At 34.7% G+C, this 27,973-nt stretch overlaps 1 protein-coding gene across 2 annotated transcripts; it reads right to left on the bottom strand.

Moving 5' to 3' along the window:
- Positions 1–1,075: 1,075 nt before the first annotated feature.
- On the bottom strand, positions 1,076–23,112 carry NiPp1 (nuclear inhibitor of protein phosphatase 1). 2 transcript variants are annotated; one of them, XM_089100618.1, is made up of 3 exons: positions 23,068–23,112; positions 2,599–2,659; positions 1,076–1,264 (listed from the first exon to the last, which is right to left on the bottom strand). In XM_089100618.1, the coding sequence occupies exons 1-3, from the start codon at positions 23,094–23,096 to the stop codon at positions 1,094–1,096; spliced, it is 261 nt and encodes an 86-aa protein (XP_088956744.1). In that variant the 5' UTR covers positions 23,097–23,112; the 3' UTR covers positions 1,076–1,093. The 2 variants fall into 2 exon arrangements, with proteins under 2 accessions (XP_088956744.1, XP_088956745.1); XM_089100619.1 differs by lacking the exon at positions 23,068–23,112 and adding an exon at positions 19,521–19,635.
- Between the last annotated feature and the right edge of the window lie 4,861 nt (positions 23,113–27,973).

Here is a 27,973-nt window from a genome sequence, read left to right on the forward strand (position 1 = left end):
TACGTATTGCTGGGATTCAGCTTGCCTTTCTTTTATCCCTCTTTTCTATTAAAATTGGAATTTGCAGGTACCGCCTTCTAACTGAGAGAATCCAAGACGCATCTACACTTAGCCTCATGATTAAACACCACTTTTGGGAGGTTTATTGATTTCTAACAAGAGGATTTATCAAGGAGCATTATCAATGGGCCCGTTTGTAGAAAATAACTAAAAAATTGGCACTGATTTTACTACGTTTTTTACTTTTTTGATTTGTCTATGAGACAATTTTTATTCATTCCCTAAAATAAAATTAATAACACAGAATAACATAGCATAATGAGCGTTTTGCCATTTATAATCTTTTTGTCCAATTCCCTAGCCCAACTGACTAACAGTATTAACCGGGTGTTTTGGGCCTAAGAGGGTCCAAAACTGTAGTTAAACTTCCAGAAGCTTTTTTTAAGCTCTAAAAAAAAAAGCATAAGGCTCAATCAGCTGATTTGTGATACCTATGCCTAAACCTAACCGTATGTATTCTTTAACAATAACACATCTGTAATTTATAAAAATATAATTTAATATAATGTGACTAAATAAAAATAATTTACTTATAATCATTTATAGTATATTTATAATTCTAAAAATCTTTAAACAGGCAAAAAAGCAAAAAATACGAAAGCTTCATCTCCTAAGGAGAGAGTCCACTTTCATCAAATAGGGTTTAGTAGAAGCGAAATCACTGAAAATTTCTGAAGAGTTATAAATTAATCTTACTTTTTCCTACTGGACAAAATAAATTCCCCAAATAAGAACCGTTTTTCTTCCTAGACAGTGACAATTTTTGTACCTGTACATTTTAGTCATATGCCCAATACTTGTACTTAGCAAAACAAAAAAAAAGAAACAGAAAAAAAAGACTTGCAGTCAAAAGGAGTACAATAAAAAATATGCGACATCACCTTGACACTCAGGCTTGGGGACTGAGCTCTCAAGCTCGGGTAAGATGTATCTAATCCCAACAACAATCCCACTCATCAATAAGTTAAGAGTTACAAAAGAACCTCATAAAAACACCACTAAAAGGAAGAAATAATAATACTAGTATATATTTTCACTGAAAAGACTTACTACTTCCCAGGTCTACCAAAAATGTCCTTTTTAAATGCTGGTGATAAACCAGGGCAGCGTGTACTCTTGAGCATGATGCATGGTCTATGCAAAAGTCATTCATTTGCGGATTTCTCCCAAACAGGTAGCATTTTTTCTGATCTATCATAAGCTTCTGGAAAATGAAATTGTTTGTTTAATTTGCGCCCCAAGACCACAAAAAAAGAAAAAATACCTGTTTAAGGGGAAGTTTTGGAGGTTCTGAAAAAGCTCGAGTTAAAAAAAAAAAGGGTCTTAAGTCAAAAAGTGAAAATGGGTTTTGTATTCCAGTAAATTTAAAGACTTGGATATGGACCCCAAACCAGGGATACATTTTTGGAAAGAATCAGTGATTATAACCTACAGAGGCAATAAAATAAACAAAACATATTCAAAGAACTAAAAATTTTCCAGTAATGGGTTCTCCGACACACACCCCCCCCCCCCCGCGCAAGCACAAAATCTGCCCAAATGTCTACACTGAGGCATATCACTTATCTGAAGGAAATCCTGTAAGCTAAGTAATCCTAATCCTGTAAGCTTTTTCCAGTAAGCTAAGGCCCATAAGAAATATAAATTTGGAATTACCCCTATTCCAGAGTAGGGTATTTTCTCTACGTGTTATTCTTAAATAGGGAACTCCAGGGCAGATTCTCTATCATACCTTTTGTCAAAACTTAAGAAAAAGTAAACTTAAGTAAACTTATTATGCTTTTTTCTTCCTATATTTAAGCCATGAATCTTTAATACTAAATGATTTTACTACTACCTCTTTACAAAAAAAAATGTCATAGAAAAGTGGAATTGATGTGTAAATGAAAGATAGTAAATTATACCGTCTGGCTTGCTTTGTTTACCACCCAATATTAAAATGTCTCTCAAATTATGGTAAAATTGCTATAAAATCATCATAAAATGGTTAAAATGGCTGCATTTCGCCCCAATAATTTTATGAATTAAATCTATTTACTTCTTTTCCAAACATACTGAACTTTGTTGAGGAACATATTCTTAGCTTACTACCTTTATGTAAAGCGTAGCTGAAATTTGCTACCAACAGCACACCAGCACTAGATTCTTATAAGGTATCTAACATTTAACTCAAGAATAAAGATGGTTAACCACTTGAGTTTAGGCAATTAAAGATCATCATAAGTGCACAGATCTCATTCTTATAGAAAGACAAGGAAAAGTATATTTTCTTGAGGGCAGCCCATAAAATACATTTTTAGGTTAACATTTCCCTAGTATTCCAAAAAATTCATCAGAACAATTCTGGGGAGAATTCCCCTTAGCTTTTCTCCCTATGCACACGGTATGGTCACTGAGAAATTCCTTAAAGGCTTGTAGGCTTGTTAATAGGTTACCTTATTATTTTTTTTTCTCTGGGGGCTATCTAACACAATTTCGATTTAAAAATCATGGTGAAACAAAAAAAAAAAAAAAAAATGCAAAGAAAGTGTATTTCACCTGGATTAATTTTTCGTCTTTAAGAACATCAAGATGCAACCCAGTTGCTGGTTTTCCTGCCCTAAAAAAGCAATAAAATAATTAATACAAGAGACCAACTGTTCCCAGATGAAAACATTCAATAAAGTTGGAAAAATAAGGCTTCAAAAGGCCGAAAAAAACAACAGGTAGTTAGTACGTATTCTCTGTTATCACCACCAATACCTAACATAAACCAAACTTCATTATACTACCAAAGATCTTTATGCATTCAAAGCAAAAGTTATATGAAAAAAAAACACAATAGAAATCCAAAGAACTCTATAGTAAATATATATATGCGTGTATTGGAGTATAAATTAAGAACAATTTCTTATAAATTAAAAATCCCATTTTTAATGGCTTTCTAAATCCTAGTTTAAAATATTTAACCATGCATGGTCCATTTGGTCCAGCTTTGTTTCTATCCTCAATAAAAGAGCATCACACAACAGGGTAAACGCCAGATGATAAATTAATATTAGGGTGAATATTAGGGTTCATGACGAGGGAGAAGAGTCCTGGGTTTTAGCCAAAATTTCCTTATGAACCCTTTCTCCTTTTTTTTGTATGGGGAATGCTGTTAATTCCCCTTGTGAACTCTTCCTTCTTTTTTTTTGTATGGGAAGAGCAGCTAAAAGAAATTATATAGAGCCATCTAGCATATTACTGTAGAATGTTGCCTTTCATTCCGGAACATATATTTACAAACAAAAAAACTTTACAGTAAGAACAAAACTTTAAATAAATTATATTTATAATGCCTCTTGTTTAAGGAAACTGGGTTGTGCTTGTTTAAGCTGCCTTGATAAATTTTATAAGCTGATATAAGAATGATTCTTACTGTGCAAAATAGTTCCCAAAACAATTAGCATTCAGCCAGGAGAAAACCCAATACAGAACTAATAAGTTGTTTTTTTGTAAGTAATATGACTACCAAGACTCTGAAGCTAATAAAAGAACTTAGGAGGAAATTGCCAGACTCAATAATTTTTGCACTTGAGATTTCTGCTCAAGGTCACCATATAACCTAATGCTGAGATTCTTCATTGTATCTTTTGTGGTTACTTTTGCCAACATCATTGTTTTTTTTTGTTTTTTTTTTTTATTAACGTGTGAAGAGAAATTGCTCTTGGGAATCTCCAAAGCAAGCATAATTCAACCAAGATTGTCTTTTAGTTCCAAGTCTACCATAAATTGCTGCTTGAAGTAATTTTATGGATTTCTCCTTGTAGACCCCACAATGATGATGTAAATTCTCATTGCTGGAAAATCAATAAGTCAAGGACTTTCAAATCATACTTTAACTAAGCATCCGCTATGGTGTTGAAAGCATCAAAATAGACTATATATACTGTGGATCCTTCGAAGGAAACCAGAAGTTTTCCAAATATAATTAAAACGTAAGTATTGAAGCAGAATTTTTATGTAAGCATAGCATAAGGAGAAAAGTGACTGATGAGTAAATGGATATTTTGGATGAAGTAGCAACAAAATAAAAAGTTGGAAAATTTATAGTAAAAGACTGAAGTCCAGCAAATCGCTAAGGATGGGCAGTATTGGCAATCAATTTTATAAAAATGTTCTTTACTTGAATCTCTGAGTTGTCTGTGAAACTTGTGAATGAGTATATGATCAAAGGATACTCAGAGGAATATTTGATAACTATGATTAATGCAGCTTCTAGTATCATATTCTTAGTTAGAAAACTTGTTTTCTTACTCTGTAAAATTTTTTCAACAGTGAAGAAACTCGCTGTACGTTGGCTATTCTGCTTTTTACAAATTTATTGCATCCACAATCCTTACAAAGCTTTTTACTTGATCAATCTTCTTCTTACCTAGAATCACATTTTCATCCTCAATTATTCTTAATTTATGCAATTTAGTATTCTTATCATTATATTTCAAATCTATTTTTAGACCCTGAACCACCTAAACTACATTCAGTTCATTGATATCATTTCAAACAGTTTGTGATGGTGGATTTTAATAAGGAGCAACTCTTTCTAATAGGAACAGAAGCTGTAAAAGGCAGAAAACGCCCTTAAAAGGAAGAGTACTACTACTACTAACAACTCACCGCAGCACCAAGCCACCTGAGGCCAACACAGCTACGCACGCTTCTCCTCTACCGCAATCTATTCAAAGCCTCCCTTTTTACACCCGCCCACGAAGTTCCCATTTCCTTTAAATCTTTCTTTATGACGTCCTCCCACCCCAGACGAGGGCGACTTGCTTTCCATTTAGCCCTAGACGGTTGGCTGAAAAGAACAATCTTCGGCAATCTGTCATCCTTCATCCGCACAACGTGTCCTAGCCACCTCAATCTTTCTTTCATTATAGTCCTAGAGAGCGGTATTGAACCACATTTTTCGTATAGCCTATTGTTTGACATACGATCAGTCAGCCGGGTACCCAGAACAACCCTTATGCAATGTCTCTGGAAAACATCTAGCAGATCTTCATCTGTTTTTCGGAGCGTCCATGCTTCAGAGCCATATTTGACAACTGTCATCACTGTAGCTTCTAATATTCTAATCTTGGTTTGCAAACTTATCTTCCTATTTTTCCAAACTTTTTTTAACTGTGGAAAAACACCCTGGGCCTTGGCTATTCTACTTTTAACATCTTCACTGCTCCCATCATCATTACTAATAATTAATTAAAAAAAAAACTTTCCAAAAAATAAGTTTTTCACAGAAAAGTAAAGGCCATTTTAAACTTAAACTGAGGAGATACAAATACCTTTTCAAATTAAAGCTAAAAACCATCAGAAATTGCTATTAAAGAATAAATTAAACCCAAGATGAAAAGAATTTAAATAAACAATGATAGCAAAAAACATACAGCAAATAATATAACTATATAAATACATCTTAAAGCAAGTAATGCTTATATTGAATATGAAAATCAAACTTAAAAAGAAAACAAATATTTTGCTATTAAAGCATAGATGAAACTTCAAACGAACAGAAATTAAATAAACAATCAATGCGAACAACATACAATATATATTAATGTAAATGAATAAATAAATCTTAAAACGAGTGAAACTTAAATTGAATATGCAAATCAAGTTTGAATTGAATAAAAATAACTATAAACAAGAGTTTGGGTATCGCCTCACTGCAGAAGCCTAAAACCTACTGCGTCATTGGCGCTTTACTGAAAATAATTCTTTGAAATGTTTTCACTTTTGTAACTTTAAGAAATCAAAAATTAATTAAGATTTTAGGGAATAAATATCAGCATATGTATATTAAATTGGCAATGCACATTTTTTTTCAGTAAACTCATTTGATTTTTTTGTTCAGTAAAGTACAAATTATATTCTGGCTTTTAGAAAGCATAGGGGTTTTGAACCCTACTCATATTAATTTATGCTCGTTTTGAGTTTGACTCCAATATTTATTTTAATTTTTGTTCGTTTTGGGTTTCATTTATTTATTGATACTGATTTGCGGTAGTTGTATGCTTGGTAGATTATATGATAGTCCGGACGCCAGGAGTTGAAAATGTGAATCATACCACGACGGAATGGGGCGGCTACGAGAATTAGCCTACCCTCCACCCCCCTAAAATGACCATGTGGATTCAAAAATACCAATGGCACTTGCTTGCGAGTGGTGGAACACTCCAAAACTTGACATTTTATTATATTTTGGTGTTTCCTGCAAGAAAATGCATGTTCCACAAAGTTTGAGGTGCAGTTTTTCGCTCAAATAGAAATGCATAGAAGCCATAGAATGCTTTCAAAACAAACTAACACGATTAGTTACAAAAAATTGGCAATACTATATGAGTCTTAAACAGTCTTGGAAAGTATAAACAAAATCAGATTGAATATTAGATATATAATGATATTAATTGTTGAAAGATCCATCAGTTAAAGATTGTTTTTAACTGTAATTTTTATTTTCATTTTCAATGTTGTAAGAACTAGAAAAGAATAAATTTGAAATTTACGAGTAATTCGTTTTCAATGAAGCGCCAAGGAAGCAGAAGGCTTTTGGTTCTTACTGTTAAAGAAGGGGGCAGTATCCAAATTTTGATTATAGTGAAACTATATTTGTCTTGACCAATCTTGAAAAGAACTAATAGATTAAACTGAATATTTGATGCATAATGATATTAATTGCAAAAAGCTCATCAGTTCAAAATTTTACTGTAATTTTAATATTTATTTTCAATATTAAGTAAAAAAGAAAACATTTGTAATATAATTCGTTTTCAGTAAAGCGCCAATGACGCAGTAGGTTTTAGGCTTCTGCAGTGAGGCGATACCAAAACTCTTTTTTATAGTTATTTTTATTCAATTCAAACTTGATTTGCATATTCAATTTAAGTTTCACTCGTTTTAAGATTTATTTATTCATTTACATTAATATATATTGTATGTTTGTTCGCATTGATTGTTTGTTTAATTTCTGTTCGTTTTAAGTTTCATTTATACTTTAATAGCAAAATATTTGTTTTCGTTTTAAGCTTGATTTTCATATTCAATCTAAGCATTACTCGCTTTAAGATGTATTTATTCATTTATGTTGTTTCTTGTTGTATGTTTTTTGCTATGATTGTTTATTTAATTTCTGTTCGTTTTGGGTTTCATTTATTCTTTAATATTAATTTCTGGTCGTTTCGAGTTTGAATTCTTACAGGTATTTGTATCTGGTGAGTTAAATTTTAAAATGACCTTTACTGTTCTTTAAAAAACTTCTTTATCGGAAGGTTTTTTTTTAATTAAATTTTGTTCATTTTTGATTGCAAAAAGTTTCAAGTTTTTATGGCATGGGGCTTACTGTCCGATTATTCTTAACTTTAAAAAACGGATCTAGAACTTTCAATTTAAATCGAATGAGGCTTTTTTCAAAGTCTATACGATTACCTCTTTGACAAAAAACCTTATATATGAACAATAGACAGCTTGCATAACTTGTGGACAGCGATTGACAACAATGAATGGATTGAAAAAATAGCTCCAATAAGGGGGTTTAGACCATTTCACTTGCTGACACAAGAGGATCACGACTGTTTGGAATTGACCTTAATAGGATTTTGTGTGAAAAAGCAATTTTGCATCTATCACAGAGTATGTATTTTAACCTTATAGTTGGATAATTATAATAGATTTCCTATTTGTTCTCTCCATACAAAACCCTATCCCATAAGTTATAAACCCCCCTTGATAAGTTATGCCCTAGGGCATTACTTACAACGCCTACCCCTGGGCCCTGGTGGGCTGTGTTGACACCAGAGTTTTTTGTTATCAGAACTTTGAACTATTTTAACAAAATGTCTATCTCAAATTTTTATCTGATGCATTTAGGGCGTGGAGGAGGGGGGGCTTAGTTACCCTCCAATCTCTTTTGACTCTTAAAAAGTGAACAAGAACTTTCAATTTTCAGTCAAATGAGCCCTCTCTAAAGTTTATACGAGCATCCCTTTCATAAGAAATAATGGGAAGGATTTGGAGAATCCTTAAATTACAACCCTTGCCCTGTGGGCTGTGGGGGAGTTGTCATCCTCAAAGACCTAATTTCCAGAACTTAAAACTACGTTTAATAAAATGGCTGTCTAAAAGTTTGGATTGGACGTGTTTGGGGAATAGGTGGGCGTGAGAGGGGGGTTAGTTGCCCTCAAATCACTTTCGACTATTAAAAAGGGCACTGGCCCTTAGAACTTCCACTCAACTAAGCCTTTTTTGAAGTTTCTACGACACCGCCTTCCATAAAACCTTATATGCCCCCAGGGTATAACTTAAAACCCTTGTCTTGAGGGTTGTGGGGGAGTGTCCTCCTCAAAAACATATTGTCTATCGGGAAATCAACTACGCTGAACAAAGTGGCTACCTCAAAATTTTGATTGGATGTGTTTGGGGGAATGATGGGCGTGGGGGGGGCTAGTTGCCATCCAATCACTTTCGACTATTAAAATGGGCACTATCTCTTTGAATTTCCAATCGAATGGGTCTTCTTTGAAGTTTATACGACAACGCCTTCTATAATAACCTTATATGCCCCAGGGCATATCTTAAAACCCGTGCCCTGAAGGTTTTGGGGGAGTTTCCTGCTCAAAAACATATTTTCTATCTGGAAATCAACTACGCTAAACAAAATGGCTATCTCAAAATTTTGACTGGATGTGTTTTGGGAAATAATGGGTGTGGGGGGGGGGGGGCTAGTTGCACTCCAGTCACTTTCAACTATTAAAAGGGGCACTAGCCCTTTAATTTCCAATCCAATGAACCTGTTTTTAAGTTTCTACGACAACGCCGTCTATAAAAACCTTATATGCCCCCAGGGCATAACTTAGAACCCTTGCCCTGAGGGTTGTGGGGGAGTGTCCTCCTCAAAAATATAGTTTCTATCTGGAAATCAACTATGCTGAACAAAATGGCTATCTCAAAATTTTGATTGAATGTGTTTGGGGGAATGATGGGCGTGGGGGGGGGGGGGGGGCAAGTTTCCCACCAAAAATTTTCGACTATTAAAAAGGGCACAAGCCCTTTAATTTCCAATCGAACGAGCCTGCTTTGAAGTTTCTACGACAACTCCTTCTAAAAAAACCTTAAATGCCCCCAGGGCATAACTTAAAACCCTGGCCCTGAGGGGTGCAGGAGATTATCCTCCTCAAAAATATATATTCTGTCCGGAAATCTACTGTGCTGAACGATTTTGCTAGCTCAGAATTCTGTGTGAATGGGTTTGGGTGAATTTCGGGCGTGGGAGGGGGGGGGGGGCGGTTATTTTCTTTTCAATAACTTTCGAATATTAAAAAGGGCACTAGAACTCTCGATTTCCATCTCCAATCACTTTCGACTATTCAAAAGGGCACTAGATTTTTGAATTTCCAATCGAATGAGCTTTTTTTTGAAGTTTCTACGACAACGCCTTCTATAAGAACCTTATATGCCCCCAGGGCATAACTTAAAACCCTTGCCCTGAGGGTTGTGGGGGAGTGTCCTCCTGAAAAATATATTTTCTATCTGGAAATCAACTACGCTGAACAAAATGGCTATCTCAAAATTTTGATTGGATGTGTTTGGGGAAATGACGGGCGTGGGGGGGGGGAGGGGGCTAGTTGCACTCTAATCACTTTCGACTATTAAAAAGGGCACTAGCCCTTTAATTTCCAATCGAACGAGCCTGTTTTGAAGTTTCTACAACAACGCCTTCTATAAAAACCTTACATGTCCCCAGGGCATAACTTAAACCCTTTGCCTTGAGGGTTGTGGGGGAGTGTCCTCTTCAAAAATATATTTTCTATCTGGAAATCAACTACGCTGAACAAAATGGCTATCTCAAATTTTGATTGAATGTGTTTGGGGGAATGATGGGCGTGGAGGGCTAGTTGCCCTCCAATCATTTTCGACTATTAAAAAGGGCACTAGAACTCTCGATTTCCAATCGAATGAGCCTCCTTTGAAGTTTCTACGGCAACCCCTTCCATATAAAGTGCCTCTGGGAAAAAAATAATAAATAAATAATAAAACATTGGAGCCGTATGGCCTTTACTATAGGCAACGCTACAGCGTTGCCTCTGATACTACCAAGGTAAGTGAAGCTGCCACCCTGTTCAATCTTTTCATTACTCAACGTTATCTTTTTCTCCTCACTTACTCCTAGCCTTAGTGACTTAGTCTTCTTAACGTAATTTTTTGAAACTATTCCAGCACCCTGAACTCGAAAAATATCTAAAAGTCAGTTCATTTTATTCACAGTTTCATCTGAGGTGATTAAGTCATCAGCATAATCTAAGTCCAGGAGACTTTTTCCTTCCCATTTGATTCTGTGGTCTCTCATTGCCTTTCATGTGCTCCTTAAGACAAAGTCCGTCAAAATAAGCCATATAAAGGGGGATAGAACACAACCCTGCTTAACTCCTGATTTAATACAAAACCAGCTGCTAACCTCATTTCCTACCTTAACCGCAGCAGTGTTATTCTCGCACATAGCACTAATCACTTTAATGTATTTGTCTGGTATACCATACCAGCATAAAACCTTTACTAAAGCTCTTCTATCAACAGAATCGAACACTTGCTGATAATCTATAAAACTGAGGACAAGATGTGATTCACAACTCAGGCACTTCTGAACTATAAACCTGAGAGTGAAAACTTGATCGACAGATGCTCAACTTCTTCAAAAATTGCCCTGTTCATCTCTTAAAACTTTGTCTAAGACATTTCTCAGTCGAAAATATTTCGTATTACTAAGTAATTTACTTATACTACCTACAGAGACCCCACTAATGCCTCGATAATTACCACACTCATTCTTATCACCTTTCTTATAGAGTGGTTTAATTAAGGTTTTCCTAAAATCGTTAGGTACCTCCCCTTTTTCAAAAATCATATTCATAATCTTAAGTAACTTATTTCTAAACACAGAGCCACCCTATTTAATAAACTCATTTATCACCCTATCAGCACCTGGAGCCTTATTATTTTTTAATCCTTTTAGTACTGTTGCTAATTCCTCCTTGCAAAACAAATCTTCCTTCGCATCCAAGGTATCACAAACTTTTTCATTTTCCTCTATATCTTTTCCTGCAACTCTATCTCGGTTAAGCAATTTCTCAAAATGTTTGGCCCATCTCTCTTTAGTTTTTTCCTTATCGCTAATTGCGGCCCCATTCCTATCTTTAACTGGGCCCAGTCCGGATTGACTATTCCCTCTCAATTTGTTAACATGCCAGTACAGTATTTTACTATTATGCTATCTAGCTGGATCTTCCAGATCCTTGGAAATTTTATCCATGGCCTACACTTCACACCTACTTAGTTGATATTTTTATACTTTCCCTACTTTCTTTAAATTCCTTTTGTTTTCATATGATCTATTACTCAGATAACCCTTGTACAAGTCCTTTCTCCTTTCTATCAAACATAAAGCTTTTTCACTAATACTCTTAGCTGCAGTTCTAGCTTTCTTCCCTAAGACACCTTCAGCAACTTAAAAAATTATTTTTTTAAACTTATTCCCACCATCTTCCACATTATCAAATTTTATACTCTCAAGTTTAGTATTCAACTGTTCCTGGAAAGTTTCTCGTAAATTCTCATCCTGGAGTCTACCAAGGAAAAGGAAGAGTAATTCTGATAAAATTAAATCATCAAAATTCAGCATATTTAAGTGCCCAATTGAAAAGGTTTCAAGTCCCTATCTAAAATAATGAGAAATGTTGCAAATTTAATAGAAGGATGATCATGTTCATTTGCTTTTTTCAGGGGTGATCATATTGAACCAATAGCACTAGAACACTGGAAGAGGCATTATTCAAACAGAAATTGAAAATTGTAATATCCTTTAAAAGTAGAATAAAAGATTGCATCACTACAAGGTGATGTTTTCTGCTATTTTGAGGTGTAGAACAGCCAATTTTGGCCCAAAAGGGCTAAAAAGCTATAGAGTGAAATTCAGAGATAGTCAACTGGTTTAAAAGGATTCATTTGAGGATTTTCATAAACGACCAAAGGTTAATTGTGAAAAATCTTTAAGAGTGTATTGTCACTGTCCTACATCGAAATATTAAGAAAATACATATTCCTCAGTTGTTTCATTTCTACCAAACTTTGCATGTTAGGGTATTTTAGGTTATTGATTAGAATCCAAGACTGATCTTGCAGTTTGAAAGTCCAAAGCAAAATGTATCAATTGCATATTGTACAAATAGTGTTTGATTTTCTGCAAAATTAGTACTTAATGATATGTCAGACTATTAACTTCAAACCTGAGGATACAATCCAAGACTGATCTTGCAGTTTGAAAGTCCAAAGCAAAATTTAACAATTGCATATTGTACAAATAGTGTTTGATTTTCTGCAAAATCAGTACTTAATGATATGTCAGACTGTTAACTTCAAACCTGAGGGTAATATTGCAATATACAAGTAAAAAAAAAAGAAAAAAAACAGACAGTACTTGATTTTCACCAAAGTTGGAATTTAACAATGTAGGAGGCTGTTGATTAGGAATCTGAAACGATTATTGCAGTCAATAACTCCGAAATCATTGAGAAGCAGCTCCTACCAGAACTACTCTTATCATAGCTACTATTAATTGTATATCTAATAGCTTAATATTTAACCACAACTTAATTTCGAACATTGACACCATTAATGTATAGCCTACACAAACTAGGTCAATTAACAATTAAATATCCAATTGAAACTTAAAGCTCTTCTAGACTTTGATTATGCAGATGATTTGAATATCCTAGGTAAAATAAAACAAAAAATTCAAGAGATACAGCAACATCAAAACTTAAAACAAATAAGACATTAATAGGATAGATTTGCCATATCAGAACTCAGTACTTTGTAATATATTCATCAATTGAAACAAATTAAATGGTATGCTTTTTCTTGGTTTGACTAACAAAAAAAAACGAGGTGCTATTTTGAGAGCTCAAAACAAAATTTGCAAGGGAGGTAATTAGTGTATTTAGAAAGAGCATTAAAAAGCAAATTAAGTAGTATATTCACCTTTTAGACATCATATCAAATTAACTTAAAAATTTTTAACAAATTAACTACTCAGACACTCGACAAAACTTGTATAAACTGTTTCAGCTGCAAGTGCACAAGAAAATAGGTCAATGTAGCTTTATTAATCGAGCAACAAAACTTTGGAATACGTTACCTGATACCGTAGTTTCTGCACAAACAGTGCAAACATTTAAGAGTGCTCTCAATGAAACTGAGTTCTATGGAACACAGTTTCTGTAATAAAGTTGTTGTATAGGCTAGTTGTTTTTTACTGATGAATATTTTTTTTGTTTTATTTTCTGTTTTGTATTTTGCAGTGTTGCTGTTTTAGCTGTCATTTCTTGTCTTGTATTACGACAAGCCTTTGGTTTTCTCCTCTATTGAATAAAATAAACTTTTAAAACAAGAGCTAAGAGTTATACAAACCAAAAATAAGCATAAATCAAGTCAAATAATTTTGCAAGCATAAAACCTCCACAAATCACTATTAATAACTAAATGAAACCCAAAACAAACAGAAATTAAAATAACTTAAATAGCTGAGTCAAAACCAAACCAGCAGACGCCCCCCCCCATGCCTTCTAAAGAACAGAATATAATTTGCACTTTACTTAAAACACTCCTTATTTTGAGCTGAATGTTTCTATTTCTTATAATATCAACAACAACAAAAATACACCACTGCAACCAAGACTACTCAAAAAAATCAACAAATGAATGTGGATTGACAGTTTAACATACATATACTGATGTTTATTCCTTTAAGTCTTAAAATTTTAAGATTTATCACAGCTAAAAAAGTGAGAACATTTTAAATGTATTTTGTTTTCAGTAAAGTACAAATTATGTTCTAGTCTTCAGAAGGCATGGGGGGCATCAGCCCTACTTATCTTAGTTTCTGCTAGTTTTGAGTATGAGTTGGCTATTTGTTGTAATTTCTCTTTGTTTTGGGTTTAATTTATTTATTTATGGTTATTTGTGAAACTTTGGAAGAGGCTCATTGGATTGGAAATTGAAAGTTCTAGTTCCATTTTTAAGAGTCAATGGTGATTAGAGGGCAAGTAGCCCCTCCCCTCACGCCCTCTTTTCCCCAAATACATTTCGTCAAAATTAAGATAGCCATTTTGTTCAAAATTTCTCTGGGGTTGACACAACCCACTGGGGCCCCAGGTCAAGGTTATAAGTTATAACCCTGGGACACATGAGATTTTTATACAAGGGGTGGTTGTACAAACTGTAGGAGGCTCACTAATTTTTCTAATGATATATCTTTGGATATATCTTTGGATATATCTTTTCTCCAAATATATCCAATACAAATTTCAAGATAACCATTTTGTTCAAAATAGTCAAAAATCATATAACAATACCTAAAGGTTGACACTGCCCCCAAAACCCAGGGACAAGGACTGTAAGTTATACCACAGGGGCATAAAATTTGTTCATTAATTAAACTCAAGATCAGCAGAAATTACAAGAGAATACTATTAGAGAATAAAAGAAACCAAAACAAACAGAAATTAAAATTAGCAATCATACCAAACACAAAGATAACAGGTGCAAATACAGATGAATAAATAAATCTGAAATAGCTTTGATGTTGATTTTTCCCCAGGTGCACTTCATACAGAATGGGTGGTCATATAAACCTTGGATTGGGCTCATTCGATTGTAAATTGGAAGCTCTAGTGCTCTTTTTAGAGTCTTTTCCCCAAATGCATCCAATCAAAGTTTTGAGATAATTGTTTAGTTAAAAATAGTCCAAAGGTCAAATAACCATGCCTCTAGGTCTGATAAATCCCCAAAGCCCCCCGGGCAAGGGTTGTAAATTATGCAAGTAGCCCATTGTTAACATATAAACTTTTTATAGAAGTGGTGGTTGTATTGACTTCAGAAAAGACTCATTCAATTTTAAATTGAAAGTTCTAGTTCTCTTTTTAAGAGTCAAGAGTGATTGGACCACCACCACCACCACCCCCTGCCCTTTTTCTCCAAATGCTTCCAATCAAAATTTTAAGAGAGCCATTTTGTTCAAAATGGTCCAAATTTCAAATAACTATGGCTCCAGGTTTGTTACCCCCCCTCTAGCCCTCAGGGCAAGGGCTATATGTTATGCTAGTTGCCCATTGTTGTTGGAAATTGAAAGTTCTAGTCTCCTTTTTAAGAGTCCAAAATGACCAAAGGGTAACCAGCCCCCCACCCCCTCACAGTTTTCCCAGAATGACTTGTCAAAATTTTAAGATAGCCATTTTGTTCAAAATAGTCAAAGGCCAAACAACTATGCTTCCAGGGTTGAATCCACCCCTGGCCCCAAGGCAAGGGCTGTTAATTATGCAAGTTGCTTATTGTTACTTTGATACTGTTACTTTGATACTTTTATGTTGAAAAAAAAATTGATTTTGAAATGGGGAATGTTGAAAAACTTGAAACTTTGGCAATCAAAAACAAACAAAAATTAATCAAAAAACTCTCCAAGAAAGAAGTTTTTCCAAGAAAAGTAAAGGCCATATCAAACTTGAGAGCAGGAGAAATAAAATCCTATAACAGTTTAAACTCAATATGACCAGAAGTTACTACTACAGAATAAACGAAACCCAAAATGAACAGAAATTAAATAGACAATCATAGAAAAGCAAACATACCCCAGGAACTAATATAAATAAATAAACAAAATTTACAATGAGTAGAACTTTAATTGAATATACAAATAAAGATTAAAATGAACAAAAATCACTACAAACAAGAGTTTGACTACTACCCACTCCCTAACAGTAAAAGTTTAAAGCCAACTGCATTATTGGTGCTATACTGAAAATGTATGTGTCTTGAACAGTCTTGGAACAAACTAATAAAATTAAACTGAATATTTTATATACTATGATATTAATTGCTGAATGCTCATCAGTTTAAGTTTTTATCTCACTGTAATTTGTATTATCGTTTTCAATGTTGTAATAAGTACAAAAAAAGTATTTGTAATATAGTCTGTTGTCTGTAGAGCCCCAATGAAACAATAGGCTTTATATTTTATTACTAAGGAAGTGGGCAGAAGCCCAACTCTTGTTTATAGCAAAAATGATGTATTTCTTGAAAAGCCTTTGAAAGAACTAATAAAATTAAAATAAATATTTGATATATAAAGATATTAATTGCTGAAAGCTCATCAGCTGAAGAATTTATTTCATTGTAATTTTTATTTTCAATGTTGTAAAAAGTGCAAAAGAAAATATTTGTGATACAATTCATTTTCAGTAAAGCACCAATGATGCAGTAGGCTTTTGACTTGTACAGTTAAGGAAGGGGGCAGTAGTCAAACTCTTGTTTGTTTTGAGTTTGATTTCTATATTCAATTTGAGTGTTAATTGTTTTAAGATTTATTCATTCATTTACATTAGCACATGTTGTACATTTCTTTGCTATGATTGTTTATTTAATTTCTGTTTGTTTTGGGTTTCCTTTATTCTTTAACAGTCATTTCTGGTCATTTTGAGTTTGAATTATCATAGCAATTTATTTCTGCTTCTCTCAAGTTTACTATGGCCTTTACTTTTTTTTGAAAAAAACCTTTTCCAGAAAGTTTTTTTATTAATAACCTTAAAACCCTTAGCTTCAATAGTAGTAGTAGTACCAATAGAAGCAGCAGTTGAGGCAGTATTAGTAGTATGTGCTGATTGTTGTTTGGTTAGTTCAATGTACCCCTTAACATGCCCTGAAAGTTTCAAGTTAATATTCTAAGCTTTCCCTAGGACACTATTCAAAAATCCCTTTGATAACCCACATACACAAAGTGTGTTTTGATTTAGTTGAACATCACCCTAGACTTTCTCTGAAAATTTCTACTTTATATACTATTCCATTCCTAAGATATCCTGTCTATGCCCTTTAGGCCACCTGTATATACTTAAACTATTTTGGTTTAGTTTAATAGTAGCAGTATTTAAAGTGGCACTAGTAGTAGCAGTAGAAGTAGTATGCATAGAGTAACATTGGGCTGGTTCAACATCCCCCTCAACAAGACATAGAAGTTTCAACTAAATACTCTAAGTTGTTCCTAAGATATTACATTTATGCCATTTTGATGACCAGCACTGACATAGTGTATTTTGACTTAGTTCAAAATTCCCTAAAAGTTTCACCTTAATACTCTTAGCTTCAATAGTAGAAGTAGTTGTAGATATTACAGGGGGAGCAGTATTTTTAATACCAGCTCTAGTAGTAGTATGCACATACTGCCTTTCATTTGACTGAACATCCCCCTTGACATGGCCTGAAAGTTTCAGCTTAATTCCCTGGGCTGTTTCTGCAACACTGCTGTTTAACAACCAGGATCCAAAAAGTGAGTTTTTATTTAGATCAGCACTCCCCTTACCATTCCCCAGGGGCGAATCTCCAGCATTTTTATTGGGGGAGGGGGGCAAGAAAGGTCCATATCTGGATAGTCAAAAGCATGGGATGAATAATTTTTTTTTCTTCACATTATTGGAGGAGCAACCCCCTCCCCTTGCCACCCCCAAACCACACCCCTGCCACTCCCTGAATGTCCTTGGACTTTTTGGACACTATGGGTCAAACATACCCCCTTTCCTGTTAATATACACAAACAATGGGTGAATTCCATAAGTTACAGCCCTTGCTCCAAGGACTTTAGGGGGGGGGGCAGGATTGACATTCCCAGAGGCCTGTGGCTAATATAATGATATATAATAAAACTGTATAAACTGTTAATATAATGATATATAATATATAATAAAAATGTGGTTAGTATAATGGCTATCTCAAAATTTTTATTTCATGTTTTTGGGCAAAAAAGAATGTGGTGGGGGGGGCTGGTTACCCTCAAATCATTTTTGACTGTTAAGAAGGGCACTAGAGCTTTTAATATCCAGCTGAATGAACTCCTTCTGAAGTTTCTACAACAAATTCTTCCATACAAAGTGTCATGGTAAAAAAAAAAAAAAATTTAAATAAATAATACATAGATCCCATTTTACTTTTTACTAAGACAGTGCTATTGTGCTCTTGGTGATTTAAAATAAATTTTTAAACCTTTAAAGTCTTGTAAGTCAGGACTGAGCAAAGGTAGGCTGTGAGGCACAAAACACTTCCCTTATGCCTCATTTGAGCACTACATCTATTGCACAAGGTTACACTTTATAACACAAAGATTGTGCAAGTTCACCAAAAATCAGTGCCCTAGGACAAGGGGACCTGCAAAAAAAATTTTAAAGGGGAGGCAGACACAAGAATATCTGGAGTTGGTGGGGAGCATAGAAAAATATATTTTATGATAAATTTTCTTAGGAATAAGTTTATTTTCAAATACATTAAGAAAAAAATTATCAAAAAAAAGTAACTAACTTTACATGCAAAATGAAACAAAACTCAGCAAATTTTAAACGACAAGAATTCCTGGCATGGGGATGAATCAGTTTATATTCTTCAAAATTCAATAGTTATAATATATTTAATTATTACATATTATTGTGCATTTAATCTAAATCCATTTTATCCAAAACCAAGAGTAAAAGAAGATCAGACTCAACCAAAATTATAGAAAGATATATTGTTTCCCAAGATTAAAACAGATGTAGGCTGGTCTTTATCCAGTTTCCCAATAGGCTGTGCTGTAGGGGTATTGCTACATTTTCTTTAAATTTAAGTGCTTAAAAACTCTAAGGTTTAAACTCTAAAACTCAGGCTATAGGCCTTGAATTATTGGGGATGGGTAGGTCAAGTACCCACACTTCCCACAAACCATCATCAGAATTAAGATTTAATAGGGAGAACCTGTTGTTAGCTGACTGGAGGACATCTTTATTTCCAGGGGCTTGTTTACAGAAGAGGATGAAGGATTGCTGGCTATCTGAAGATACTTTTGAGGAGCCAAGGGGTGTAAGGACTGATTGGTAGTTCCTATACCCTTAAACAAATTTTGAAACTGGAACTGGAGAATGTTTTCCAAGATTGTGGTCAACCAATCCCAAGTGACTTAGTCCTAACTATCAGCCAATCCCAAATGCCTAAACCTAAATAAATCATTTCTAAGATTAGAAATGTGCTATCTAGGTTTAGAAAGGTATATTTGTCCAAGATTGGGCACTTTAAAGTACTGGGGTTCTTTCCCAGTACTTTGACTTATTGTAGTTTCAATAATATAACTCTTTTCTTCCTGCTACTGGTTTAGGCTACTGTAAAATCAGTAAGAAGAAAAGGTAGTCAATCTGGGACAGTCTACATTGATGACTCATGAATAAAGTGAAGATACCACTCAATTTTTTTTATGTTCTTTCCAAATATAATAATTTATTTACTCATAAGTTTAAATTTAAGCCCATTATAGACTGTAAGAGATGATACATTTTTCTCTTATTTTTGGATATAAAAAAGGGTTTACAACAATAATTTTTTACCTCATTATATGCAGAATAGTTGAGTTAATACACTTCAACTGCAGCTTCACTATACTTTCCTCTCCCTCTCCTCATGTGCAAATATGCAGCCCAAACTTTATGTTTTTGATGAGTTTTCTGGTTCTCAATTTTGCCACAGTCAATTCAATTTATGGGCAGTGGCAGATCCAGGGGAGGGGCAATGGGGTTCCCGCCTAAAATAGTCAAAAGTAGTGTAATTTACTTAAACTAATTATTGCAAGTTTGCATAAATTAAACTTGATCCTAATGCATGTTTATTGGATCAACCTATTTTGTGCCCCCCCCCCTAAAAAAAACAGGATCTGCCACTGTTTATGGGCAAACTAGTTTTAAAAAGTGATGCTAAGAGCAGTATCTAAAATAAGAGAAAAAGGTATCATCTTTGAGATGATACCATAAATTGAATTTCTGATTAAAGCATTAATTATATTCAGAAAGGGCATTTTCACATTTTTTAAAAAAAGACACCAGGTGATATTTTCACTTTATTTGTAGATCAATAATAGGGTATAAACTGTCACAAATTTATCAAAAAGTCTCAAAACACAATGCAAATATATATTTTGTGCTATAGATTTGTCTATTACAGACAGGGGGTAGGCTATAATGAAGCAAATCACAAACAGGAATGATGCAAGTATTTTATAGGCTAGCCTAATGTTTGGACGCACCTAGCAAGTTGAGTAACCATAATTATTGACCAGCACTCACAGGACTAATCCTTATTGCTGGCAAATACAATTTAAGGTAATAAATAAAATCATCCAAGAATATTAAAGGATACATTTGGTCTCATCAGGGAGCCTCTGGAACATTTGCAAAAAAGGACTAGCAGTTAGTATAGGGTAAAAGACCTCTTTTTGGGAAAGACCAGTTTTCTTTAACATTCTGGAAAAATAGCAATGGGTTTTTGGACCACCCCTTTTTACTACAACATGAAGCAGTGTGTGGGCAGTAACAAGTACCCACCTTCTTGGTCAAGTTTTCACCAATGATTTGTCAGCATAAGTTGAAAATGTGGTCTCTGTTTTGAAAAGCAATTAAAAAAAGAAAAATTATATTTAAATATTTGTGATTTATAGAATAAATATCAAGCAACAAAAGTTACATTTCTAGAATCAGAAGGAAATCAGCTTTCTGTTAATATGTGAATAAAACTGAAACGCTAAAAGGATATATGCATCACAATAGGATAATTGATATTTCCAAAAAGAGGTTTCTGTAGGCAAGTCAATAGACCAATAGTTTCTAGTGGTTGATCTTAAATAATTTGAATAACAACCATATTGATGCATTGCTTAGACTTGTAGCTATTCATTACTAGGCCTATACCCAATCCTTCTCAAGCCCTCTTTGGTAACAATATGTGAGGGTTTTAGTTTTACGCTAGCCTACATAATTTTGCTCAATTGGATACTGGTTTTTTATGGGAAGGTGCCCAATGGATATTCTTAAAAAAATTATATTCTATAGAATGTAAAAATATTATCCAACTACACTTAGTATCCAGATAAAATATCATGCTAGACAGATAATAACATTTTTAAGACTCTTACACCTTTATCTACCTAGCTTAATATTTGACTGTCTATGCAATAGCCTATCCAGAATATCTACCTAGTTGGATATTAGCATAGCGCAGTGTTTGGGATATATATCAAAATTGGTAGATAAGAAGTTGTTCTAAGCAGTTTAGAGTTAATATCCAACTAGCCAGATAAGTTGCTTCTCTTAGGCACAACAAGAATATCTACCTAGTTAGGTAATAATGTAGCTTAGTGTTTCTGATATATATCCAACTAGGCAGATAAGAAGACTCTCTAAGCAGTTTGGGGTTACTATCCAACTAGCCAGATAATTCATTTCTCTTAGGCATAGCATGAACATCTAACTAGGTGGATAATACCAAGTCTTAACACTCCTGATATATATCCAACTAGGAGGATAAGTAAATTCGATCATACAGTTTTGGGATAATATCCAACTAGCCAGATAAATTGTTTCTCTTAGGCACAGCAAGAATATCTAACTAGGTGGACAATAATGTAGCTCAGTGTTTCTGATATCTATCCAACTAGGCAGATAAGAAGATTCTCTAAGCAGTATAGGGTTAATATCCAACTAGCCAGCTAAATTGTTTTTCTTAGGCAGAGAGAATATCTACCTAGTTGGATAATAATGTTGCTTAGTGTTTCTGATATATATCCAACTAGGCATACAAGAAGATTCTCTGAGTAGTTTGGGGTTAATATCCATCTAGCCAGACAATTAATCTCTCTTAGGCATAGCATGAACATCTAACTTGGTGGATAATACTAAGTCTTAAAACTACTGATATATGTCCTACTAGGAAGATACATAAGTTCCATTAGGCTTAACAGTTTTGGGATAATATCCAACTAGCCAGATAAATTGTTTCTCTTAGGCAAAGCAAGAATATCTAACTAGGTGGATAATGCTAAGTCTTAGATCTTCTGATATATATTTAACTAGGCAGGAAGTTACTTAACTACCTAGTTGGATTAATATTAGAAGGGCTAGGACAAAGTGTTATTCACCAAGTTAGATGTTCAGGCTATGTCTAGGAGAAAAATTGTCTGACTAGTTGGATATTATCACTAGTTTGCATAAAAAATTGACTTATCTGTCTAGTTAGATATATATCAGAAGCATTAAGTTAAAGTATTAGGTCAATATCTAACAAATAATATTTATGATTTAGGACAAATTTTAATGACTTATTTGATGCCTTTTTTTATGGGGTTTAAAAATTTGATACTCATTTATTTCATAACGTTGTTTCAGCCCCCCCCCCCCTTTCAATGCCCAATCTTGGTTGTTAGGTTTAGCAGACTGAGGGGGGGGGGGCTGGAAGTAAATTCCGTAGAAATGCTTATTTTTTTCGTTATCAACATAAAAAAAGTCATCGAATGGTGTATTCACTTTAGTCCTAACTCAATAATATGATTTAGTATATATTGACCAAGTATTATCCACCTAGTTGGAGATACTAAGTTGCCTCTTATGCTTTATTGTATTTGGCTAGCAAGATAGCTAAAACTAGCCTATTTTTCTTTTAAATTTTAATTGTTTTCCTAGTTGGATAATTTCTTATTTGCTTAAAAGGATTTTTCAGATAGCTAACTAGTAGGATAATATTGGCAATAACTAAGTATGGTTGGATATTATTCTTACATTCTATAGAATAAAATTTTTTAGATATTATCCATTGGGTATACTCCTGTTTTTTTACCCTAGGCCTAGGCTTTTTGGACTGAGGATTAGGGCTAAGAAAAACATCAAGTTGAAGGCTAAATTTTTCTTATACCTAGAAAATTGAAAAAACCCTAAACCCTCCCCAAAAGATGTGAGATGCAGCCTAGGCCTTGTCCTGGAAAAGTGAGTGACTGAAAAGGGGCTTTCTTTATAGTTCAATTTGACACCCTTCCAAAGGGACTAGGCTACTTGGACATATGGAGAAAGATTTAGTAATCTATTTAGGTAAAATTCGCAAGAAAATGCTAACCATGTGGGTATTTCATAGTGATTAGCCATCTAATAGCTTAACCGATTTTCTTCTTCTTCAATTATAGCCTTCGGATGAATGCATTTAACCTTTTTCGGATTGTCTGATTATGTCAGGGGTGTCCTGGGAAATCAAATATAGAAATTAGACTATTATTATTTAATAATAGAATTTATACATCGTTGATGAAACCACCTATATTTAGGCAGTTAAACACAGCTTTGAACAATTCGGCATCATCAGTTGAAGAGTGTCTCCTTTGTGTTAGTTGGTCAATATTAGGGGTTAGCTTATGGCGCTTGAATATAGCAGATACAGTTAGCCATTCTTTTTTATGGTTTAGAGTTGCCACAGGGCAACCAAAAAGGAAATGGTTGATGGTCTCTTACGAACGTCCAGGAACTTACGAACGTCCAATCAATCCAGCCTCTCAGATCTCTTTACTCAAATTTAACCATTCCCGACCCCCCTCCCCCTTACTCATATTCCTTCGTAAAACCCACACCTTTCTGACTCCGTTCTTCTCCGTGCTTCCAAGAATTTATCAGCTGGTTTTAGCCTCTATCCGTCTTTGCTGAAATAAACCCCTCCCTTCTCAGACGCTCTCCATCTTACTTTTGTCCCATTCACTTTATTCCCCGTGGCTACCATACCAATGTGATTCTGGTTTGATAATTCTTACGTGTGAAAATTTGCTTGTAATAATTGTCCGCCCCAATAGTTATCCGCCCCATTTCTTACCCAAAAATAAAACCCTACACAAGAACTACTAAAACTACTCGTTCATTGACTATCAAGTTTATCAGACCGCTTAGATTTCTTAAATTTTTGATCACTATCGCTGAAAGTCCTCCTTTTGACAAGCTTACTGAACTCAAGGTGCTATCAGAATTAAATAAAATTGGTGTTATAGCTGTTACAGAGGTACAGTCTCATGACCAAAGGTTTCTCCCTTTGTCAAATTACTTAGAGCATATTAAACTCTATCCTTCAGGTCATCCACTTGGAACAAAATGGTGCGGTGTCTTATTTTTTACTAAATGCAACTTTTACCCCAAAATTATTCCCGTCCCTAGTTTATCTGAGTATGGTGAAACCCTATGGCTAAGGATTTCATTATTCAATTACTCGCAAAACCAAAATGTTGATACAAAACGTTAATTTATCTAGCAATTGCAGAACAGTGCTGATTTTGTTATTTCTATGTATCCAAATGCTGGACTTTCTTCAGTTGGTGACGCCGACGATCTTAAGATGAATTAAATTTGTCTCTCTCTTAAAGTTAAAAAAATTGTTAAAATATCAACTACTAGGGGAAATGCTTCTCTGGTTATGTCATTCTAACTAATATATATAAATTTTACAGCCCCCTTTCAGCTTTGACCCCACAGGTGGGAGTTATCATTTTTCCCCTCTTCAGGTTTATGCATTAATTCTCAGTAACTTATAGCTCTTGCCGCTCTTTTCAAAATCCTGGCCTTCTTTCTTTTGGAACGTGATTAAGTGCTGAAGATTAGTCCGATATTTACAATTTACATAATCTTGATAAAAATATGCCACTTTTTGCAAAAAGCTACATGACAAATATCTAATATCTTTTCTCAGAGAAAAAAATTAAAAAAGTTCCCTGGTGACAAACCCTTCATTAATCAACCCATGAAAAGACTAATTAGTAATTTTGTTCAGAAATGGCAAACTGAATGAAGCTAATAAACTGAGAAAAACAATTTAAAGGGAAACAGGTGAATCTGCTCAATCCTACCATAAAAATAAGGTCAAAGAATTGTTTACTAATAAACCAAAAACTGGTGTTCCGAGGTAAAAAAAATTGTGCGGTAGGATTCTAGACCCACTTAATTTCAAACTAGTGAATCCCCTGAAGTTACTGCAAATAATCTAACAGGTTCCTCGCTTCCAAGGCCCAGAGCATTCCGGAATTGTCTTATCAATTACCAACAAATGAGCTCTCACCTTCTTTTCCTTCTATCTCTTCGTCTGAAACCAAGAGAAGAATTGGGAAACAAAGAAAAACAAATGTTTGGCCTTTGGATATCCCATTTTCTCTTGTTAGTGCATTCAATAACTTCCTTTGAAAGCCCTTGTCTGTTTTTTTTTAATGAGACTACTGAGTCTGAACAATTTCCGCCAATATTGAAACAGGGATTCAAAGCCTCCTCAAAAAAGAAAAAGCCTGGTATTGAAGGTGTTTTACCTATTTTTAAAACTCCTATAAGTAGTACCCCCTCCATTGATTCAAGGACACAGATAGGGAAACCAGCATAGGGAAAATAGCAATGGATTTCTACGGGAGCCCTATCCCTTTTCCAATAAAATTCAAGCATATGCCCTCTGACGTCAAGCAGCACACCAGTTTCTAGGTGTTATTCCCACCCAGACAAGATCAGGCATGTCCAAGACAAGATTAGGCATGTCCAAGTAAGATTAGGCATGTCTGGGACAAGATTAGGCATGTCCAGGCAAGATTAGGCATGTTCAGGCCAAGATTAGGCATGTCCAAGCAAGATTATGCAGGTGCAGGCAAGATTCGGCATGTCTAGCAAAGATTTAAAGGACCCACCCCTTTTTCCTGTTACTGGGCAAAATCATGTCTAGACTCACCTCCAGGTTGCTGAACCCCTGCTGTGTTACTAGGCAAAATCATGTCTAGACACACCCCCAGGTTGCTGAACTCCCCTGCCTTGTTACTAGGCAAATCATGTCTAGACACGTTCCCAGGTGGTTGAAATCCCCTACGATGTTTTTCTAGACATGTCCCCCAGCTAGAAAAACTCCCCCACGTTGTTACTAGGCAAAATTCCCAGGTGGCTGAACTCCCCTGTGTTGTTTCTATGCAAAATCATGTCTAGACAAAATTCCCAGGTGGCTTAAATCCCCCGAAAAGCTTTTCTATTAAAAGCCAAAGAGCACTTCCCCCACCAAAATATGCTATATGTATGCTATACTTTAGTTTGTTTCAAAATATACTCTTTTTTCTACTATGTCAATCCCCCCACCACCATTTACCAGCATTTAATTCGTTCGAAAAAGAAATTATGTTACCTAAAAAGTCTATTTTCTCCTTCATGCATTTAAAAACCTTGGAATCCATCAAATGTGTCAAAATCTTTTCGTGTGCACATTGTCTAAATTAGCAAAACAATGGTGTAACCCTCTCAAAGGGTGTTTGGTAAACAATGACACTCGGAAGAGGGTTGTTGTCAATTAATAAACCTTACGGGAGAATGTCGGATTTAGAAAATTCTGTGTCTGAAAAAGATCCTATTTCCCACAAAATTAATGTGTAATAGTCACATTTTAGGCTTGGAAATCGTGCGTATAAGTAGGGAGGGGTGTAATAAAAAAAAATATTTACTTTTATTCTAGACAAAAATCTAATTTTTAAACTGCTTATTGCATATAAATGGTAAAAACAATATGTACCCCCCATTAATAGGCTCATATGCATGCCTAGGCTACAGACAAATTATTCTCTAGCATTTGTTACCCTATAGTGTTCGGTTTATTTTCGATTTTTAAAATTCCTGCGTATAAAGAATCGATTGCTTATTATTTTTCTACGCTTTCCTGGCAATGGTGACTTATTTAAAGGTGGGATGGGGTTACCTCTTAGGGTAATTGCAAAACTATGATTTCCAATAAACTTTTTATCAAGTTTTGACTTCCTGAAATGACAGAGGGTGGGATTTATAAAATTTAAACTCTAAAATACAACCTTTTGTTATTTCTAAATTGTAAAAAACAGGATTTCTATGCTTATCAGGTTTATTTCCTGCATGGAGTGTATTTAAATGTTTTCTAAAAAAGGGTATTTCTGTGCCTACGGGATGGTTTCTCACAAATTTTACCTTTGTTGAAAAGGAGTGACTTATTTAAAGACGGAAAGGGGCTTCTTAGGACAATGGCAAAACTATGGTTTTCAAGTTTCACCTTCCTGGAAAGGAGAGGGCTGTATATTTTGAGATCTAGATTATTTGATAACTATTTTATGCTTTCTTGAAAAGGAGAGGACTTATTTTAGGCAATGTTTAAATTTTTATTGCTTCTGTTTTTCTTCTCTAGAACGGGAGGGCATTTCAAGTTTCACCTTCCTGGAAAGAAGAGGGCTGTATATTTTGAGATCTAGATTATTTGATAACTATTTTATGCTTTCTTGAAAAGTAGAGGACTTATTTTAGACAATGTTTAAATTTTTATTGCTTCTGTTTTTCTTCTCTAGAACGGGAGGGTATTAATTTTTTCGAGTCTGGAGATGGCTGGCCCTTCCACCTATATTTTGAGATCTACATTATTTGATAACTATTTTATGCTTTCTTGAAAAGTAGAGGACTTATTTTAGACAATGTTTAAATTTTTATTGCTTCTGTTTTTCTTCTCTAGAACGGGAGGGTATTAATTTTTTCGAGTCTGGAGATGGCTGGCCCTTCCACCTCCCCAAAACCTTGCAGAAGAAATGTAGCCTCATATATGCAATCGCAAGACATCTCAGGGCCATCAGCGCGAGCTGTGAGACATATGCATGCCCCCCTTCATCGCACCTGAATGCTACCTGTCCAAGTCCCATACACGCAGGCTCCAATGCAGCCTGGTAGAAAATTGAAATGGGATGTAGAAAATTGAGGATGGCGACTCCCGCTAGCTCAGCTGTGTAAGCCAGTGACATCGCTGCCGCATCCGCACATCCCACTGACATTGCTGGCCTGGCTGCACAAGAGCGTGACGTCACCGCCCCGTCCATCCCCCGACATGCATTCCCAGGACCATCCGGCACTTAAGTGCAGTCAGAATTTGGAGATGTAAGCGTTTTTACCTCTAATTTCTACCTGGTTATAGAAATACCTAACTATTTTGAAATTTTTTAGGCCTTTATTTTCATTTTTTCTACCTT

Source organism: Artemia sp. Qi Xiang Cuo, chromosome 14, assembly GCF_049724085.1.
Source record: "Artemia sp. Qi Xiang Cuo chromosome 14, ASM4972408v1, whole genome shotgun sequence".
NCBI classification, from domain to species: domain Eukaryota; kingdom Metazoa; phylum Arthropoda; class Branchiopoda; order Anostraca; family Artemiidae; genus Artemia; species Artemia sp. Qi Xiang Cuo.

What these genes read in the sequence shown, in the direction of transcription:
- NiPp1 (XM_089100618.1), bottom strand. Translation starts at nt 23,096, where the DNA reads ATGGCTAATCACTATGAAATACCCACATG. An exon ending in CACTATGAAATACCCACATG is followed by an intron (nt 2,660 to 23,067) that starts GTTAGCATTTTC and finishes TTGCTTTTTTAG; the next exon opens with GGCAGGAAAACCAGCAACTG. An exon ending in AAGACGAAAAATTAATCCAG is followed by an intron (nt 1,265 to 2,598) that starts GTGAAATACACT and finishes TTCATTTTCCAG; the next exon opens with AAGCTTATGATAGATCAGAA.